At 45.6% G+C, this 21,641-nt stretch overlaps 1 protein-coding gene across 1 annotated transcript in view; it reads right to left on the reverse strand.

Annotated features, from left to right (window-relative positions):
• The window catches only part of DLEC1 (DLEC1 cilia and flagella associated protein), a 712,951-nt gene that overhangs the window by 581,252 nt on the left and 110,058 nt on the right, over positions 1 to 21,641 (reverse strand). The window contains exons 6-7 of the mRNA XM_086940885.1: positions 20,084 to 20,289; positions 18,126 to 18,346 (exon numbers count right to left, since the gene is read on the reverse strand). Of these exons, the coding sequence (XP_086797011.1) occupies positions 18,126 to 18,346; positions 20,084 to 20,289 (427 nt within the window). The remainder of the gene's footprint in view (positions 1 to 18,125; positions 18,347 to 20,083; positions 20,290 to 21,641) is intronic.

Here is a 21,641-nt window from a genome sequence, read left to right on the forward strand (position 1 = left end):
AGTAGACTGGGAGGGCGTGAGGTTTCGAATCACTGCACCGCCACCCTTCCCTCACTCAAGATGTCTGCTGAGGTGGGTGGGGTGATGTGTCAGCGCGTGTGAGCAGCGCTGTGAAGCTGTCAAGCCTGTCTACAGCCTCGGCGCGACGCTGATCTCGAACCGAGGTGAGGGCTGGGCAAGTAAACACGGACTGTTTTAAAAACACTACAAAATGTTAAAAACGCAAATGATGTTCAATAGCGCGTGTGGCCAGCGCAAAGAGTAAAGCAAGATGCCCCCGGCTTTCCGCCTCAGGGGAGAATGAAAGCAAGTGAATTACCTGCGGGGAAAATCTCCAGACCCTTAAGTAGACTGGGAGGGCGTGAGGTTTCGAATCACTGCACCGCCACCCTTCCCTCACTCAAGATGTCTGCTGAGGTGGGTGGGGTGATGTGTCAGCGCGTGTGAGCAGCGCTGTGAAGCTGTCAAGCCTGTCTACAGCCTCGGCGCGACGCTGATCTCGAACCGAGGTGAGGGCTGGGCAAGTAAACACGGACTGTTTTAAAAACACTACAAAATGTTAAAAACGCAAATGATGTTCAATAGCGCATGTGGCCAGCGCAAAGAGTAAAGCAAGATGCCCCCGGCTTTCCGCCTCAGGGGAGAATGAAAGCAAGTGAATTACCTGCGGGGAAAATCTCCAGACCCTTAAGTAGACTGGGAGGGCGTGAGGTTTCGAATCACTGCACCGCCACCCTTCCCTCACTCAAGATGTCTGCTGAGGTGGGTGGGGTGATGTGTCAGCGCGTGTGAGCAGCGCTGTGAAGCTGTCAAGCCTGTCTACAGCCTCGGCGCGACGCTGATCTCGAACCGAGGTGAGGGCTGGGCAAGTAAACACGGACTGTTTTAAAAACACTACAAAATGTTAAAAACGCAAATGATGTTCAATAGCGCGTGTGGCCAGCGCAAAGAGTAAAGCAAGATGCCCCCGGCTTTCCGCCTCAGGGGAGAATGAAAGCAAGTGAATTACCTGCGGGGAAAATCTCCAGACCCTTAAGTAGACTGGGAGGGCGTGAGGTTTCGAATCACTGCACCGCCACCCTTCCCTCACTCAAGATGTCTGCTGAGGTGGGTGGGGTGATGTGTCAGCGCGTGTGAGCAGCGCTGTGAAGCTGTCAAGCCTGTCTACAGCCTCGGCGCGACGCTGATCTCGAACCGAGGTGAGGGCTGGGCAAGTAAACACGGACTGTTTTAAAAACACTACAAAATGTTAAAAACGCAAATGATGTTCAATAGCGCGTGTGGCCAGCGCAAAGAGTAAAGCAAGATGCCCCCGGCTTTCCGCCTCAGGGGAGAATGAAAGCAAGTGAAATCCAGGATAGAGGCCGAAACATCGGAATCATAACCTGAATATCCTGGACTTGCTGCTTGTTAGGATAGATCCAAAACTGCACTGTGTCCAGAAGAGCTCAGATGAAAGGAAGCATCTCAGACAGAGTCAGGTGTCACCTGGCACATCTATACAGAACCCCAGCGAATGCAGGAGGTTCACCGTAGTGACTGCCAAGGGTGAAGACGCCTTCAACAACCGTCGTCAAGGAAGGGAAAGACTGACACCCCTATCCTGCGCAGTTGAGCTGTGACCACGGCCATCACATTGGTGAACATCTGAGATGCACTGGTAAGGCCGAAGTGGAGCACGGTAAACTGTAAGTGCTCACGGCCTACCTTGAACCACAGGAAACAAATGTGGCTAGGAAGGATGAGGATGTGAAAATACACATTGTGCAGGTCACACGCTACCATCCAGTCTTCTTGGTCTAGGGCAGACAAGACCTGAGCTAGGGTGAGCATCTTGAATTTCTCCTCTTTCAGGGAGAGATTGATGGTCTGAAGATCTAAAATAAGCCGCAACCCTTTGTTCTTTTTCAGAATCAGAAAGTAGCAGGAATAAGAGCCACTGGCTACTTCTAAAACCGGGACCCTTTCTATAGCTCCCTTGGCCAAGAGAACTGTAACTTCCTCCTGGGCAATTTTAAGTGATCCTCCATCAGCTGTTCCTGATTTGGCAGAATGGTAAGACCCAATTGTCCAATGTTATGGACCTCCAGAAGTGGAGATGATGATGGATTCTCCTGCCAACTGGAGTGGTGTGGTCTTACAGAGTCAGACTAGGAGTGCTTGGAGGCTGTGTCTGCCGAGGGCAGGGTGGCAGACCAACTTTGGCTTCCATTCCATGTCGGAATGAACCGCGTCCATCTTCCGGCACAGCTTGGGAAGCCTGCACAGGACGGTGGGCGGGATAGGGCTGACACGATTGGAAACCCCTTCTGTTACCACAAAAGTGGTGAAAGGTAGACTGGCCACGAGGAGTAGAATAGAGGCCCAAGGATCTGGCCGTAGCTCAAGGGTCCTTGAACATCACTAGGGATGAATCTGCCTTTTCCACAAAAAGGCAGGCTCCATCAAAGGGCATGTCCATCAAATTTGCCTGGACTCCACCAGAGAATCCAGTTGTCCAAAGCCAGGTGTGGCGCCTCAAGGCCACTGTCATGGAGTTCGATCTGCCTAGCAAATCTGTTGTATCAAGGCCACACCACATGGTGAATTTTGCTGCATCTCTTCCCTCCTTAATAGCCTGAGAGAGCACAGCCGGGCCTCCTCCTGGACTTGTGGCAGCACTTGCGCAGCCATCTCCCAAAGGGAGTGGGAGAAATGGCCCAATAAGCATGTGGTGTTCACCGACCGCAATGCCAGGCTGGAGGAAGAAAACCTTTTCTTCCCAAATTAATCCAGCCGTTTGGATTCGCTATCTGGAGGGGCGGAAGGGAACGCGCCCTGTGATGTAATGGTCTGTACCACCAAACTTTCTGGGGTGGGGTTTTGTCTGAGGAGCCAGGTGATGGTGTTGTGCAATTGTCCTATTCAGAGGAGCGCCTGTGCTAGGCTTGGACCACGTGCCTAGAAGGACATCAGTAAGTGTTTCATTAAGGGGCAAAAGGAGTTCTGAGGTGGAAGCCCCACCCTGAAGCATTTCAGTCGGGAGATTAGTCCTGACCTCCAGTCCAAGGACCTAAGCTGCCCTCTTGACCACCATGGCATAAGATGCCCCCTCCTCCGTAGCCACAGTTGGTGGATGCAGCATGTCAGTATCTAGAGAAGTAGCCCATCCACTGGCTCCCTCAAGTTCTCCATACCAGTGCAACTGACTGCAGAGTCATCCTGGCGTTCCAGAGGATCCATAGACCCCTCCCATTCCTCTCCCGAGCCTAATACATCCACAAAGTGCTCAGGCAACAACATAGAACCCCTGGGTTCAATCAAAGTCGGAATATGCTTAGAGCGACGTTGTTCCAACTGCTTGTCATCAGGGATAAGGATAGGGCTGGCACTGCCGATGGGCACTGGTGGCACTGAAGGCACCAACTTCAGGTCCAGTGCAGGAGGAGGTCGCGATGATACGACCAGCGTCAACCCAGATCCGGGATCGGATCCTGAGGCCCCACCGGCGCCGTGGCTGGAGCCGACAGCGTTGAATTCGACAGGGCCCCTTCCGACCCCATGGAGCCCAAAGGCTCCCCAGAGGGTTCGGCCTACTCAAATACGTGGCGCATGGCCTTGTAGAACTCTTTGATCTGAGCGCAGGTCACTCCGGCACCTGGAAAAAAAGGGAGGCGCGAAGTCGACCCTGGCTCTGGCTCCGTAGAACCGTGCCTAGAGGGTCGGTGCTCCTTACCTCCTTCATCAACGGTGACAGTTGAGGTGAAGATGAAGTCCAAAGGACTTCTTCTTGTGCTCTACTCCGAGTGGCCTGACGTCCTTGAGAGGGTTGAAAAAGAATTTGGGCTCCGAGAGCTGTCCCGCGAGCTTCTCTTCCTCGATCAGGATCACTGCAGAGTCTCGCTTGACAGTGTTGGGCCGCAAGGAGCTTCAAAGCCCACTCTCCTAAGATCTTAGAAGCCATGACTTCCGATCGTGGCCAAGCTTGAGACAGCAGAGGCAGAAAAGGTAGGTGTTAGATTTGGGGGTCTCTAGTTGGCACAGGTAGGTACTTGTGACAAATAGGGACCCTCTCCTCTAGTAGGATAAGGGAATTACACTCCTAAAATAACCCCTGCTCACCCCCTTGGTAGCTTGGCACGAGCAGAAGGGCTTTACTTCTGAGGCGTTGTAAGTTAAGCAGTTGTGACCCTATACAGTAACCCAGTGACAACACTACAAATGGACACCACACAGGTTTCATATAAAAAATAGTTAGACTTTATATAGAGTTACCACAAGACCATATAAACGACAAAAATACACACTATGATTACTTTAAGATGGTAGATTTTAGCTTAGTTCGGTTCAGTTCTTAGAGGCGACACTCTGCATCAATGTACCTTAAGTTGCATTGCGCTTCCACGACAAGCAATGTCGCAGCGATGGGAAATGCGGCAAAGTTCAGATACAAAGAAATAAAGACGTGAAGATTTTCCAGATGTGGCACGCTTCTCTGGAATGCGAGAAGTTCTTGGTTCGATGCGTGGACTGCAGCGGCGAAACCCTTACGATGCGACGACAACAGCTCCAGCGGCGACGCCCTTCTCCCACGATGCGTGAAGCATCCGCTCGATGCGACTTCTACAGCGACGACATCCAAGATGCGACGGCAGCAGCTCCGACTGCGGCGCGCTTCTCGGGGCTCCAAGGTGCTCTTGGTAGATGCGGTGCAATGCGACAGTTCCAGCGGCGACACCCTCCTTCGGAGTTGAGACGGCAGGCACAGCGACGGAGACACGCTCCGACCTCGTTGTGGGATTCTTCTCCTGATGCGGTGCAGTGCGACAACTACAGCGGCGACACCCTCCTTCGGAGTTGCGACGGCAGCAGCAGGGACCGCGACACGCTTCCTCTTAGTTGCGGCACGCTTCTCTCCGATGCGGTGCAGTGCGACAGTTCCAGCGGCAACACCTTCCTTCGGAGTTGCGATGGCAGGCACAGCGACGGCGACACACTTCTTCTTGTTGAGTCGCGCTTTCAGCTCCTTGCGACGCGCAGTTCCTCAGAAGGCCCAAAGCAGCAGCAGGCACTTCCAAAGAACTCTGGGGAGCTGGGGGAGAAGTTTGTTGTCCCTGAGACTTCAGCAGGAGGCAAGCTCTTTTCCAAGCCCTTGGAGATCCTTCACAAGTTGAAAGCAAAGTACACAAAGTTCCTTTCTCCTTCCTTTGACAGTTGAAAGATTCTTCTCCTGATGCGGTGCAGTTTGACAACTACAGCGGCAACACCCTCTTATGGAGTTGCAATGGCAGCAGCAGTGACGGTGACACGCTTCCTCTTTGTTGCGGCAAGCTTCTCTCCGATACGGTGCAGTGCGACAGTTCCAGTGGCGACACCTTCCTTCGGAGTTGCGATGGCAGGCACAGCGACAGCGACACGCTTCTTCTCGTTGAGTCGCGCTTCCAGCTCATTGCGACACGCAGTTCCTCAGAAGGCTCAAAACAGCAGCAGGCACTTCCAAAGAACTCTGGGGAGATGGAGGGTGAAGTCTGTTGTCCCTGAGACTTCAGCAGGAGGCAAGCTCTTTTCCAAGCCCTTGGAGATCCTTTTACAAGTTGAAAGCAAAGTACACAAAGTTCCTTTCTCCTTCCTTTGGCAATAAGGCAACCACTACAGGCCAATCCCCCAAGCAACACTTCAGCTTTGGAATAGTCTCTCCTCAATTTCTTCAGGTTCCTCTCCTCAGTAAAGGTTTCTTCTTGTAGTCCAAAGTGATCTAATTTCATGGGATCAGGTCCCAATATTTATACCCCAAAATCCTTTGATCTCTGAGGGGAGAGGGGCCTTTGCCCAGTCCAAACCAGTTCTGAAGCACTCTGTTTACCAGACTTCTCCTTTCCTTTCACAGTGCAGGGCAGGCACATCAGACACCCCACAGGAGGTAGAGCCAGCATTATGGAAGGCAAATACAGTCCTGGAGCACTTTGTTTACAGGAATCCTTCTCTTCTTTCAGTGCGCAGGGCAGAGACATCAGCCGCTCCCCAGGTGGTGGAGCCAGCATTGTGGAAGGCAGGCACAGCCCTATTCAAGGTTCAGGTGCAACTCCTCCCTCCCATCTACATGCAGATCTCTCTATTCACCACCGGGTGACTCAGCCTGTCCCCTGGAATTCCCTAGCCCTGTCACTCACAAAGCCAGACATAGGAATACACAACCTAGCAGAGGCAGGTTTGAATGGTTAGACAAGCAAATACCTACTTTCTAAAAGTGGTATTTGCAAACACAGAATATAAAAATAAACTTTACTAAAAGATGTATTTTATTATTCTGAGTTGAGGCATACTAAACTCGAATTTCTACCATGTTCTCTGAGACAGCTAGGATTATAAAATGTAATAACTCTAACAGCCCATTCTGGCCTATGGAGGACATGTAGCCTTGCAATAGTGAAAAACGAAAATGGCTGTAATTCACTATTAGGACATGCCACACACATCAGGGCTTGTCCTACCTTATACTTACAATGCACCCTGCCCTTGGGACTACTATAGGGCTGACTGATATGAAGAAAAGGGAAGGTTTAGGGACTGGCAGGTTGGTGCACTTGCCCAGTCAGCATGACAGTACCAGACTGCACGCAGACTCTGCAATGGCAGACCTTAGACACATTTTACAAGGCTGCTTCCGTGGGTGGCACAACTAGTGCTGCAGGCCCACCAGCAGCATTTGGATGTACATGCCCTGGGCACACTCAGTGCACTAGACTAGGGTCTGACAAGTAAACCAAATAGCCAAACATGGAACCACTGATTAATACATCGATTTACAATAGGGAGCACTTGCACTGTGGCACTGGATAGCAGTGGCACAGTGACCAAAGCATCTAATACCAGCAAAAATACCTGAGGCAACAACAAAAATGGAAGGGAGACCCACGCCAATGGTGCCAGGTCTAACAGTAGGGATCGGTGACCGACAGGCCGCACACAGCTTAAACCCCGTCTTCCTCAAAGACATCCTCACACACGATGGAACAGAATCTGTAATGGGACAAAAAGTCACTCAAAAAACAATCAAAAAGTGACAGAGGAGTAGCTCTTCCCAGATTGGTGCTTAACTTTCGGGAAAACAAAAGAACTGATGTTTGCATGCCTGGTTGGTGCCTATATAGGTTCTGCGATGTCATAACCGATGCTAACGACGCCAAAGACGTCATGCGTAGCCAAATGTAGCCACCCGACAGCGTGCGCAAGGGATAATGCTCAGCAAAAGTTTCCGGATCCAGCCTGACGCCTTGAAAATTCAAAGGTACAGAATCTGCAGCAGAAGTCTCTATCAGATCCAATTTTTTATTCCTGAAATCTGCATATTATGTAGCAGATGATATATTATGTGACAAATGTGGCAAATCCATAAATATGTGGTAAACACAGTGACCGCAAAATCACATTGTCCAGGGTCCCTGGTAGTAATGCATGAAAGTAAAATACAAATGTGCAGAAGACATCTGCCCATGGTATAAAATCGGTGTTTTATGGACCATGTTTTACAAATGTGCAGTATACATGACCATTCGATGCCACTGATAATAGCATCTTCCAAGGTGAAATGGCAAAACCAGTGCAAGATTCCACGTCAAATGTAAAAAATTAAAATCTATACACTTAAATAACTAAAATTAAAATTAAAATTCTGGTTTCAAAGGCTTCACTCGTTCATCAAGGCTTTTAAAGTCATCAGCCTGTCTCAAAAAGTCTTTGATCTAGTGAGTTAGTCTAGGTGAATGTTATGATCTGAATGAATCGATATGTACAGAGAGAGATACAAGATCTTCTTTGCAATTAGACTGTAAGGAGGAGTGTTCCCATCAACAGTTAGAAGCCCATGTAAAAAAAAAACAAATTCCCGTTTAGTCTCTCTTTTGCTTGCTCAATGAATGTATTTTGGACGCTGTAATATTGAGAGTACATCCTTGTAGTTCCTGATTGTCTCAGTGAAACTTAATGCCACTGGGTTCCGAAATAAATCGCAATCCCTGTTCACGTGCAGCAGATGGCGCTGTTGTGGCGCCAGTTGAGAATCTGCAAGACTTCGTTACCAGAAGTGATAGAACTCATCCATAAATGCGCGGATGATACTTCCATCTAATTTTCTGCACCCTACAGAGGAATTGATCAAAATAAGTCTGAGACGCGGAAGATAAACTGGTTCTGAAAATTAACTAATACATAGTAGTGCCTCAACCGAAGGGGAGATGAAGCATCATGAAGGAGGAAGGTAACTTGTCCACCAAAAAGAAAATTACTGGACGAAACTATTTCTTGAGCGCGTGTTCTTTGCATATTCCTCTTCCGTCAGGCGGGAAAATGAGTGAAGAGGTCCTCTGCATACAATGACGCTCGCAGATTACCTTTGGTCAGAAGGAAGGATTCATTCTCATGGCAATCCGGTCACGGTGCAGTCTCGTGCAGAGGAGCCACAGAAAACGATGCAATATGGCATTGGCTACTCTTCTTTCTGTTGTCATAGCAACGAGAAGAATGGTCGTCATAGTCAGGTGTCAAAGGGAGAGGTTCCAAGCGTGCATTATGACAGCGGGGGTGGGGGATTTCGATTTCGAAAGACGACGAGGAGAGAAAATTATTTATTTATTTAATTTAATTTGTCGAAATCCCACCCGGCCCCACCACCCACCGCTATTACCTTCGCGGGCCACGGCTGCATTATGAGCTGCTAAATGGAGACAGAATTCCAGAAGCCGTTCGAGGGTCTTTTCATAGTGGGGAGTCGAAAGTAGTTCTTGGACCCCGTTTGGAGGGACCGCAGGGCAATTCGGGACTACTGGGCCTTAACTGTAGAGATTGAGGTATTTTGTCTCGGATGCCCCCCCAGGGTCCGCCGAGCCATGACTTGACTTGGCAAACTGGGCCAAGTACAACCCTTCAAAACCTGACTCTCAGTGGTAAAGATGGTGAGCTTTACAGGCCTCTCAGGGAGCTCAGCACTCAACAAACACATATTAGTTTAACAAACGATTGTCTAGCACTGTGCTTGACTTTAAAGAAGAATAGCGCTTTAATGTATAGCAGAATTAAATACTGCACACGTGAAAATGTCACAATACAATTTCGTGTCCTGGCACTAAAGTTTGCTCCTGTCCCGTCTATTGGCTCTGGTTCGCCTCTTGTGGTTCTGGTAGAAACCGGTAGATCCGGGAAACATCATTAACAACGAAGGCAGTACTACGCGTAACGTTTACAACGAGGCACTTACCACGTAAACGTCTTTCCAACGCGTATGCCTTCAACGATCGTATTTACCACGAAAAAAAAAAAACGAAGGATTAAAAAGGGGGGTTGGGGGGGGTCTCCCCCCCCCATTGAAAAACGATCCCGCCGTGCCGAAAAAAACAGTGTCATAAGAGAGGAAGCGGAAAAAACTTCCGCTTCCTCTTTATGACGTAAGAACGACGTGGCAAAGAAGATGAGGGGAAAACGAATTCCGTGGTAACGCATGCGTGGAAAAGGCATGCGTTGCAACGGAATTCGTGGTAACAACATATAACCGAATCGGTTTCCTAACTTCCTATTTATGCAAAGAATTCTGCTGCAACCAATGTATGTTTGTCGAGTTTTGATTCCTCCTAAAACTTACGTTTAAGTCTCTGGCAGTACAATGTTTGTCCACTTATCTTTTTTTTGAAGAATTTTCTTTTAGTGAAAAGGCCTGTGAAGACGATTATTAATTTTTGGACACCTGGGCTTGGATAAAGGCCCCTCCTGCTCACTGTTACACTCAGCACCAGCCTCCGAAGTGCACAGACCCCGTCTGACTGGTGGAAATTCACGGGACAAACAGCAGCTATCGCAGAGGAATTTGGAAGGGCCTTGAATGCCCGCTATGGATTGGCCAGACAGCAGGCTACTGTTCTGTGCCCTAAAACAAGAAGCTGGCCTCTCGCTTTTCCTGTCTCCACCCATCTTCATAAACTACGCTGTCAACTTGCAATACCTTCCACGCCACCGCTAACCAAGGCCATGTTACCGCGGACTTCCTCGCCCAGTACCAGTGTACCAATAACCCTGTCTTGGGGTGGGCACCCTACGCCACATTTCTCAAACACCACTGACTGTCCCTTAACCCAGCTGCTTGCATACACCCCTGTGGCATCCGATCCCACTCCCAGCGCACCCCTGCTCACCCGCCCCGCCTCCCGGACCCTTACCCAGCAGCAGCAGCTTGACCTCCCGCGCCACCTTCTCGCCGTCCACCTGCAGATTCTTGTCGATCACCTTAGACCGCTTGGAGGTGGCTTTATCCTCAGTGCTCACCGTGCAGCCCATCCTGCGCCTCGGCCCCCACAGCTTCCTGCCGGACAGGGGACCTGAGCAAAGATACCCGCTGAGACCCGCAGAGGGGAGAGACGCTGCTGAGACACCTTCTGTGGTGGAATTCCAGTTGAACAGTTATATATTGATTTTATCAGATCTAGTTGCTATCTTGTGGGCTTTTATTGATTATTTAATGCAAGTGAGAACATTCTAGATACATTTTGGATCTGGTTAGTATTGTCTTTAGGTTTCGAAAGGAGGACCTCTTCAAAACTGCCTCTCCTCATCTCCCATTGAACTTGTATGACCCAGTCTCAAAACTCCAGTGATCCAGGTAGGTAGAGACAACTTGTTACAGGTCAAGTCAAATTTTCATCTCCGTACTCAATACTTTAGGACTCCAGAAAAAAAAGTGAGTGCATCCAGCCAGTGTATATCCCCTGCTAACAACTAATGTTTTAAATTGAGTAATATAAGTGGCATTACGCTGTTGAGTCAACTTCGGGTGCATATTTCTAAAACGTCTAACAAGTGTTATGATGATTTTCCCTGCATTTGTGTTCCTAAGTTGTTTTAAAACAATGACTTTAAATTTTGCAATAAAAAGTGCACTAACTTGTGCCAAGTTCACTTTTCCATATCAAATTCAGATCTTATGGCTATTCAAACTATATTTAACATATGCAAAATACAAGTACATTTTTCACTCAATGTAAATTTAACTGCGTGTCGGAGTCATATTTTTTAAAATGTATTTGTAGTGTTTGTTTTGTTTGGAGCGACCAGTTTAAAACACAACTTCAGATCTACACGGGCAGAAATCAGTCCGTTAATTAGTGAGACGTCTAAAACAAGCTACTTTAGGGCGGAATCGTGGGGACATCTGACTCCTATTAGTTTATTTGGAAAACGGAGAGTGAGGAAGGACGACATTTAGGGCCATATGTATCAAGGCAAAATGGGTTCGCAAACGCCGAAATTCGCAGAATTCCGGCGTTTGCGAACCCATTTTCGCTAAATGGTATGTATGAAACATTTTTGTTGCAAAATAAGGAATCCATAAATTGCCATTCCTTATTTTGCGATTGCATTTAAGGAATTGCAAATTTTGCGATTCCTTAAATGCAATGTATCAAGGAAAAAAACATTCCAAAATGCCATTAAGGAATCGCAAATTACCACCAACTTTTAGTCGGTGGTAAGTTGCGAATTCTTTCAAAAAAGCATTATTTTAAAAATCAAAAGGTGCCATGTGACGCTCATACATGCCCTTAGGGCATGTATGTGCGCCATATGCGCACACATGTCATTTTCAGGGGTGCAGCAGGGTGTTCTTGAGACACCCCAGCACCCTTGAAAATATTCACAATTTGCGAATAGCAAATTGCGATTCACAATTTCCCCTTCATTCCTATGGGCCTCCTGGCCCATAGAAATGAATGGGAAATTATTCCTTAATTGCGATTAGCAATTTGCTAATCGCAATTATGGAATTTTAAGGAATCGCTAAAAAGAAGCGATTTTCTACATACATACCATTTTGCGATTTCTAAATAGCGATTCCTTAAAAATCGCTATTTAGGAATCGCAAAACGGAATGTTGATACATATGGCCCATAGGGAGTTTAGTTTCACACAAATCACGAGAAATTGCAGCTCATTATTCTCGCATTAAGGCTTCATTAGTCACGCTGCTGTCAAACCTGCAACCGGGTTCAAGTGTTCTCTGGCTGTGCAGCAGCCCAGGTATGGTAGTCCTCAACCGGGGTCAAAGATCGACCTCATTAGTGCGTCCAAATGAAAACTTGCAGTATCTCTAACACGCTGTATGTCTGTCCTAGACTCCCTAAGCCTTAAAACACGTCGAAGACCAAGAGAGAAAAGCCAAGTGGGAATATTCCTCTGCAGAGCTTTCCAAAGTATGTGGCACAGACGTCCTGATGCACGAGAATGTACATACGTCTAATCAAGCATGTAAGTCTGTCTTAAAGATTTCAGACAGATGTACATGCTTGATTAGAGGGTACCGTCGCGCGACACACCCACACATGTCAGGCGACACAGTAACGTGTCGCAACACATACTTTGGAAAGCTCTGCCCTAAAAGCTTGTATATGCTCTTGGGGCCAGATGTAGGTAGCCAATACCGATCGGTAACTGCCGAAATTACCGAATTTCGGCCGTTACCGACTGGTATTGGGCATTTGAGATGTAGGTGGCCTAAATTGCAAATTCGGTAATTTACCGATTCGGTATTTTAAGGAATCGGTAAATTCCGATTCCTTAAAATATCGAATCAGTAAATTACCAAATTTGCAATGTAGGGAGCACTCAAATGAGTGCTGTTCCCATTTTAGGATTCGTTATTTACCACCAACTATAAGTTGGTGGTAAATAACAAATATCTTTGAAAATGCAAATCAGTGCATTTTCAACTGTGCCATGTGGCAGACATACATGCCCTTAGGGCATGTATGTGTGCCACATCTGCACACCAGCACGATTCAGGGGTGCAACAGGGTGTCAAAGTGACACCCTGGAACCCTTGAATGTGTCCCCCATTTTACCGAATCGGTATTTACCGATTCAGTAATTGCCGTTCATTCCTATGGGCCTCCAGGCCCATAGGAATGAATGGCAATTACCGATTCGGTAAATACCGAATCTTACCGATTCTGTCATTTTTACCGAATTTTTTGCTACATAGCATTTACCGATTCTAAAATACCGAATTGGTAAAATTTGGTATTTTAGAATCTGTAAATACTATTTACCTACATCTGGCCCTTAGTCTTTTTTGCAGTCCCCATTTCACATCCAAGTCTCTCAGCCCATGTTCGGGCAGGCATTCTCAGTGGCTGCCTTGCTCCTCCTTGACTTTTCTACGCTTCCTCTTCTCTTTTCAGGGCTGATGTGTGAGTCAGCAGTTCTCCTCTGCGTCCTCAGCAGTCACATCTGCCGTGATGCGGCTGCTCTGAGCTGTTGATGGCTGCTTGCTTTCTCACAACTGGTCTGGCGAGAAGTGACGGCTGGTGAAATTTTAAAATGGTGAGGCGTAAACTTTCCAGTTACAGTACTGAGTTTGAGTAAGAAAACTAAATATTAATGCAATGCTTCTCCTTAAAGTGTTCCCAGTGTTATCTATTTGCATATCAGCAGGAAATTATTTGCAGTTGTCGACATAAAGGTAGACAGAAAAAGTGCAACTAGCATGACTTCCCTTCACTTCACTTTGATAACTTTATTTCGGTCGATGACCATAAAAGTGCAATAAAATATGTACAGGCACAGAAATAAAACATAAATACATTGAGATAAAAAAATTATTAAACTTTGGTTATCAAAGATATGAAAAAAAGTGAGAAGCAATAGTCCGTTATTTCTTATTAATAAAAACAGTTCTTCTCCGCCACATGCCAAGTAAAAATCGGGAGACAGCAAAGACAATGGGAGGGGCGGTATCGTAAGTTAGAACTCTGCAAGCATGTACACAATGTCTGAAACCCAGGTTTTTGCATAGTGGGATAATCCAGCGTTTCCGATTTTCGCTATATGCCAGACAAAAAAAGAAGATATGTACAATGTCTTCTCTACAGTGTTTATAAGCCGGGCAGTTGGCCTCCATCGTTTTTGCCCATCTGGATGTTAATACCCAATCGGTATAGAGCCAAGCCTCAGTTGGATGTATAGCTAGCATGAAACATCAGAGCACAATCACAAGGGGGGTGGGTGGCAAACCGGCCAGAGCTGCTGACCTTAGAGCTGAGGAACCAGGCTTGAGTTCCAGAGCTGGCTCAACAACCTGTGATTCCGGGCAAAATCCCTTAGGGCCTTATTACGAGTTTGACAGTCCAGGGACGACTGTAGCTGCAGTGGCAGCCCAACTGCCGTGACCTCGGAGGTCCAACCGCCGTATTACGAGATTGTCACATTGCTGTTGGAAAAACAGCCAGCGAACCGCGGACACCGCTAACCAGCCGTAGAGAGCCACAGTAAAACTGAGTTCGAATCACAAGATGCCGCACTCCTCCTCTAGTCTGCCCCTTAACATCAAAACCAAACCCCCAGAGGGCAGGAGCGAAGGAGCAGGAGCCCACACTTAGACGGCTACCACCTACTCATTCCTTATCCTTCTTGGCCTGCTTTGACCCGGTCCTTTACTAGAATGATGTTTTTCTGACCCCGTCCTGGTCCATTGATTTATTGTCCCAAATGTGAGCATATTGCCTATTTCTAAACCTTCCTATGCCCATCAATGAGGTGCACAGCCTGGCATGTGCCTGCATGGCGAGGGCTTTCCACGCACAACACATGCGCAGGGCTCTCAAAGCCTATCACACATTCTTCAGAAGGCACACCACTCGTGACTCTCGCTTGCTCGCTCGAGCAGAGAGATCTAGGTGGTCATGTGTACTGTGCCTTCTGAAGAATGTGCGACTATGAAGGACACCATCCTTCCCTTGACCGATTCTCCGGTATCCCCTAAAGCAAAGGGTTAATGACGGAATCCGGCAGTTAGTAATTTCAGGTAGGACTCACTTGGGCTAACGTATAGGTGTCTTTTCTCACAGTAGCATCTAGAATATATGTGGGCACCTTTTTCTTTCTGATAGGAATTCAATAGCCCTGATGAATGCCCCTGACCTAGTAGGCTAATTATTGAGGGCAGTAACATTTGGCAATTTCGGGATGGACTAGAGTCATTATAGTCTACGGGTTCAATCATGTGATCTGTTTTTAGTGTACCTAGGGTCCTCACTAATAAAGGTGATAACCAAGGAACCTGTAGGTATTTTTAAATCTAACTGGATCCCTACTTTGTCCTGTAAGTTTTATGTAAGAACTCCCTCCAACCTCCAAGTCTGCGTGGAGGTTGAGTCCGCCCAGGTAGTACCACCTTACCAGGGTGGGGAGAGGATGCCGATGATGAAGCATTTCACTATAATGTGTGTGAGGCATCCTCTTCCATGTGGATGGCATCCCTGGTGTGAAGGGTCTTACGTGACCTGTAGTAGGTAGCATCCAAACCCAATCCTGGGTTTACGCACTTTGTTTTCTATCGGCAAACCCACTCTTGATGTGGTTAGTTTTGACCCTCATACCAATTCTTCAGTACATTCCTGGACCTCTGAACACTATCCAAGAAGGACTGCTCTGCTGCCAGAGCAAAACCCAGCTGCTTGCGGCCTGCCATGCTTTATGAGAAGAAACTCTGGGCCTGCCTTCATGTCAGGCAGAGTAAATCCAAGGGTCAGCTGGCTGGCCTCTTGTTCTGAGCTACAGGGACATAACAAGCTCCAGAAGCCTTCCTGCAAATGCCCAGCTGACCTGTTGCATATGACCTGCCTGGACATGAACCAGGACCTGCCTGACCCCTGATGGCCTCTACTGGAGTGAGTTCCTGAACCCCAAGTGGTGCCTCCCCAGGTCCTGGGCCCTTGGCTGGAATCAGCTAAGCGCCTTTTGAGAAAAAGAAATATCCTGTAGTTCTGGACTCTGCCTGACCTAGAACAGGCTCATTCACACACAGATCTTGCTGCCCATGATAACCGTCAACACGAAGCTCCGGTTGACCTGGTTTCTTCGCGCTACAGCGACCACCCATGACAACTGTCAATACGAAGCTCTGGTAGGCCCGACTCTTCAAACTACCGGACCGCAAGTGACGATCAGCAACTTCAAGACCTACACTTCATGCTACAACATCGACAGCGTGCGGTGACTGCTAATGTGCAGCTCCAGCAATGACTCTCCGCGACGCCCAACAAGATGTACGTGCTACAGCGACAGTCCACGACACCCAGCCTTCTCTTTGTGCTACCTGGATGACCATGCACAATGTTTTTCCTGTTCCTTGCGGCCTCCTTCACTGCAATCAGAACTCAACATCCCGGCTATGAGAAGGTAACTCTTTCAGCAGGACTAACCTGGTAAATTACAGTTGTCATATGCATGAGAAGTTTTCTTAATTTCCCTTTGAATAATGCCTGCCAACAGAGTTTTATCAAATCACTTGAAATGGACTCAGGAATTGCAAAGCAAAATAAGTTTGAACTATCAGTTAGCGCAGTTAGTATGTGAGAATCTCTTAGAAGGCCAGAGGGGTTTTTGTCCAGGCATTGGCACTCCCTGCTCAACTAATCACAAGGAATGAGTTGGTCATATGTGGAAGGCCGTGTTGAATGATTTTTAAATTATCATGTTGGACTGCTCTGGTAGTTTTTATACCACAGCATGTGCCAAGAAATTGAAGGAGTGTGGACAGGACAGTTGGGATTGTAAAATCTTTCAAATCTCGGATGGTAAGCTAAAGTAGCTTCCTGGCTCTTCTTGTGGAGAAGTTGTTGATTATCAGAAGCCCCTGAATGCTCTATGGACAGGGGTGCGCAGTTTGCCAGTAAATTGGGCAAAGTCCTAATTGGCCATCAGGGTAAGGTAGTAGACAGAGGATGTTAAGTGGCCTTGAATTTTTTTAATGATAGAAAGGAATTAAATATAACGTTAAATTCTTCCAGATTTTCTATATTTGTGTGGATTGTCATGTTGCATTGAATATGAAAATCAATAATATATTTAGGGTAGTCATAGGTGCCAATGGAAAGTCTGGAACTAAATCAAGATTAGAGATATTTAAGACTAAGAGGTAACTGAACAGAGTGCCTGTTGATGTTGAAGGTCTGCTAGGTGAAACAGAATGTCCATGCAGGTTTTGTTTCTAAACGAGGCATGGAAGTGGCCTATGATAAGGAATTCATGCATGTTTAAACAGAGTACAGGGCCTGACATTTTTCACTGGGGCTGTTCTGTTTAGTCAGACTAGTGGTGACCTAGTTTATAGAAGGAGGAGCGTGAAGTAACCTACGTTTCACCGCAAGTTCTGGGAAGAGGAAGGTTTCCGAAGTCCTTCCATGGAAGGTTTCCTAAGTCCTTCCATGGAAGGTTTCCTAAGTCCTTTCAAAGGAGAGGAGTGAAGAGATGGGCCTTGAAGCAGCTGATTTCAAAGTTTATGTGACAACAATACTAAATAGTGATCGAATTTGGAGTTAAGAACAGCCAGCAGGAGGCTGATAATGGACAGAAGGTGTCTATGAGGTCTTAGGATAGGGGAATGGGCAAGGTCAGCCGTTGCCCAAGGCAGGATAAGACTGCTGCCTTTTACTGCCAACATCAGGTGGTGTCAAACCACAAGAAATGGTAGGACAATTACAATTTTCTTTGGTGATGTAGATCATTTAAAGGGAAAATACTTTATTGGCTAGAATGTGGCAAATTCCTGCACTGTTCCTGGGAATGATGTCTACTTTCTAAAAAAAACCTCTATTCTGACAACCAGCAGGGTGACCAAAAATCACAATGGAAAAGGAATTGGAAAAGTCAAGTATAAAGATCAACTACTGAATGTGTGGGACGAGGGCAGAGAAATTAAAACCTCTAGCGGTATAACAGTACTTGATCAATATATTTTCATCCAAACATGCTATTTTACCGCACCTCCACTGCATTCTGGAAATTCTAACTCTGGTTCAAATCGATTTGATTAGAGTTTAAGATTACAGTGGTTTGTAAAAGTCAACATGAACTGAAATCTAGTCTCCTTGATGACACAGCGTTATCTGCTAACCATTCCTGCCCATGACTCCACCAGCTTATTTCTATCACTTATAAATATAACTATTCATCACATTTCAAATGTAGGTTTTCACTTGTTCCTTATCGTCCATGTCAAATTCCTTGTGCTGCAAATTCAATTTTTTTCACATTTGAACTTTGCTAAGAAACAAGAAAAATAGCATGAAATTCTGGAATTTCCCTTTATAGGCACAAGTTTGACATACCTTTCTTCCAGCACTCTTTTTCTACCAGCAACCATTTTTTCTGTTTTCTTAATTGGCGCAATGAGTGACCTGCCGCCGTGTAAAGTGTTGGGTGGGAAGAAACGAGGATTCTTAAGGAAGTTGTGTCGATTTTCGAGACGAGCAAGATCTGCACGGGTTTCTTCTCGTTCCTCCATAGGCATTTCATCTTTCCATGATGGCTTCTTAGCAGATCCAAATTTCTATTACAATGGAAATAACATGGGAAAACGACTTAAGAGCTCTATGCATAACGGCATCGACCCCAAGATCACAGATTCACACATTCATAGAAACTGGAGTAAACATTCTTACTGGCTTTGCTTTAGCATTCGGGTAACATATCTGGTGACATGAAAGGGCCACTGGGGATAAATAATATTTCTATCATGTCACAGTTGCCAACATCTAAGGTTAATGAGCTAGTTTGGTTTTATTAAATCAATTTTTAGTTGTTTTTAATATTTCTATAAGTAACACAAATCTTTATTAAATTAGATAGAAAGGAGGCAACCCTTTCTATAGCACTCAATGAAAATCAAATGGCCTCTTGGAAATCTGAATCAGTCATACTGACTTCATTATACAATCAAGACAAAGTTTGTATTGATTTGAGGTCAACAGCAAGACATCAAGAGCATAAGCCAAAACACTGAAATGACATCTTTCAAAAATGACAAGAGTTTCCAGAAGGGAAGGCTCTGTAAGCTTAGCGTGGATAGTATTTCGCAGGCAATGCCCCATACTTAAAGTTATCAGCCTGTATTACAAGTTAGCTTAATTTTGATGATGACCACTAAATTAACATAGATGGCCAAAAAGGCTGTATCATGAAATTCCATTTCCCAAAGAATTTCAGCATTTACAGTGACAACACTTATGAATTACCATTATATCAATTAATTTCAATTAAGATGAGGAACAGCCTCCAATAAAAACCATCCACCAATGTGCAGTCGAAAACAAATGCTTACTATGGTCATCACCATTCATTAATAAGGGAATAATGGAATCATACAAATGTACAGCTGCAATACATTCCAATTGTGTTAGCTGGATTTGGCACATTGCACTGTTGCACTGTTGCTCAGTCTATAGAGTTTAATACAAAAAAATATGTGCACCAATACAGAACTGAAGATGACAAGTTTTAAAATATAATAAGCAGGACTTCAAGTCATGCAGGTCCTGCCGGGTTTCAGACGCGGAAGTATTTAAAAACTAACTTTGAAATGTGGCCATATTGGGCCCTATAATTATGTTTTTCACTTTACAGGCATAAACACTGATCGAGTTCTCAGGCTGTAAAAAAAACTTAAATTAACTGACTTCAGTAATGCAGTCCCTGCGTACATTTCGGACATTTTACTTCTTTTCTTTTACAGATGTGTGTTTATGTTGTGTTTTATGCAACTTGTATCTTCTATTGTGCATACTATGAACTGACTCACCTTTAGGTGCCTTAGGAGGGGAACCAGTACGCAAGTGTCAGACACCTCGATGTGTGTTGTGAAGCTGTGTGTGAGGCACAGGGTCAAGACTGATTTGCATATAGCTGTGTCTGAACTGGGGTGGCAAAGTGAGCTAAAGAACGATGATGGATTCAACCCAGATCTGTGACTGGGGGTGAGTGTCCGAAAAGTTTCAGCGATCTGTCCATCAGCTCCTTGTGTTTGCTGCACTCAGATGTCAAGCAATATACCGATAATATATTAGTGTGAGGAGACGATGTCTCCCTCTACATACATTCTGTACAACGCGGTCTCCTGGTTAAGAATCAAAGTGTACAGGTCCAAAAGTCAGCAGCTTAGCCATGTGACCAGTTTTACAGAACAGAATCAAAAATAGAGGTTGACACCTTTGTCAGTTATTTACATGCACCTCTCTCTACCTCTTCTAATTCAATAGACCCTAAGTGGACAGAATTGTTGTATACTTACAGGTACGTGCACCCGTTTTGATTTCTTGAGTAGTTTGCTGGACTCTTGCACTGGAGGGGAGGTTAACCGAGCAGTAGATGTTTTTAAACACTGCTCTGCACCTTCGTCAGTAGATGAAACATCTGTATATCCGTCGTCCACTGGGCTTGTAGAAATATGCTGGTGAAAGCTGAAGGTCTCTTTGAAAAGATTCGCCTTTGAATTTGCTGTCCCAATAAAAGAGTAGAGATAAATTACTATACTAAATAAAAATCGAACTTAAAGCTAAAAAATATTGATGGTTTTCATCTAAATTGCAGTAGGGATAACCCAAACCAGTTTATTTTGGTTTTCTAGGGAACAGATATTTTAAGAAACAAAACAGTCCAGGGTACACTCATGCTCACAATACTTTAGTTTTGTTTTACATGTGATCCCCTAATCCTAGAAGATACATATGTAAAGAAAAATAAAGTGACAAAATTGTCCCCTTGACGAGATTACCTAAATTGCCTTGGTGGTATTTAGCAACATTTTTCAAAGTGTGGTATTTAACTTCATTTCTTTCATATTTCTTGTATTTTGTCTTTCTAGAAAAAGGGCCTTAATATGACTAAGGCAATCCCAGGGTGGCGGTGCATGCAATGCCGTTTGACCGCCCCATTACGACTTGGGCAGTCGGACCGCATTGGCACCACCACAACTGCCAGGGATCAGACATCCCTGGTGGTATTACAGTGGTTCCTGAGGCTGCAATATGCTTGGCAGGGCTGCTGCGGCGAACTGCCCCAAAACCTTTTTACTTTTGCAGATCAGCGTGGTTCCTCTGGAACCTAAAATAAGGGCCAGGACCTCTAATACACATATATATTTTTATTTTCATGACAAGGGGACCAAGCCACAGTGTCTTGTAATGGCAGCCAAAACATTTTCTTTCATGGTGCTGCAAGCTAATCAGATCACTTACTCCCACAGGAATGTAAATCCAATGGGAGCGAGCCAGCTGATTGGGGGGGACCAATCACATTGCTCGTATTTTTTCATTTGTGTCCCAATTCCTGCAGAAATCTTATGGCATCAACTGGCAAGATATCTATAAATTTTGAACTTTAATTTCTAAAAAACTACTATCAGATTTACACCAAATCACAAAAAACACAATTTCTGGGTAAAGATCTAGCTTTCTCCCAAATTTGGTGTAACTCTGTTTAGCCATCATCTGTGTATTGTTGTCTAATTTTTCTTACGGAAAATGCATGGTGAAAAAGTGTTTTGGGGCCGCCCTTTTTCTCACCCTCGCTTTGCAGATCACCCAAAACATTCTGTCACACTTATTTTAAGAGGCAATGTGTAAAGTATTTGTGCAACACTTCAAACAGAATCACAGTAAAAACAGCACAAAAAGACTCCACACCAAGTTAGACAAATAGCGTATATTTCTATGAACAAAACAACAACAAAAAACAATAAGTATAACCGGTGTTATGAATTTTTAAGAATAAATGAAAATATAGAGTTCAGAAGCTTAAAGAGCTAATCGCGGAAATCTGCTCGCGATTGACCAGGGTAAATCTAAAAA

Source organism: Lissotriton vulgaris, chromosome 10 (genome assembly GCF_964263255.1).
Source record: "Lissotriton vulgaris chromosome 10, aLisVul1.2, whole genome shotgun sequence".
NCBI classification, from domain to species: Eukaryota; Metazoa; Chordata; class Amphibia; order Caudata; family Salamandridae; genus Lissotriton; species Lissotriton vulgaris.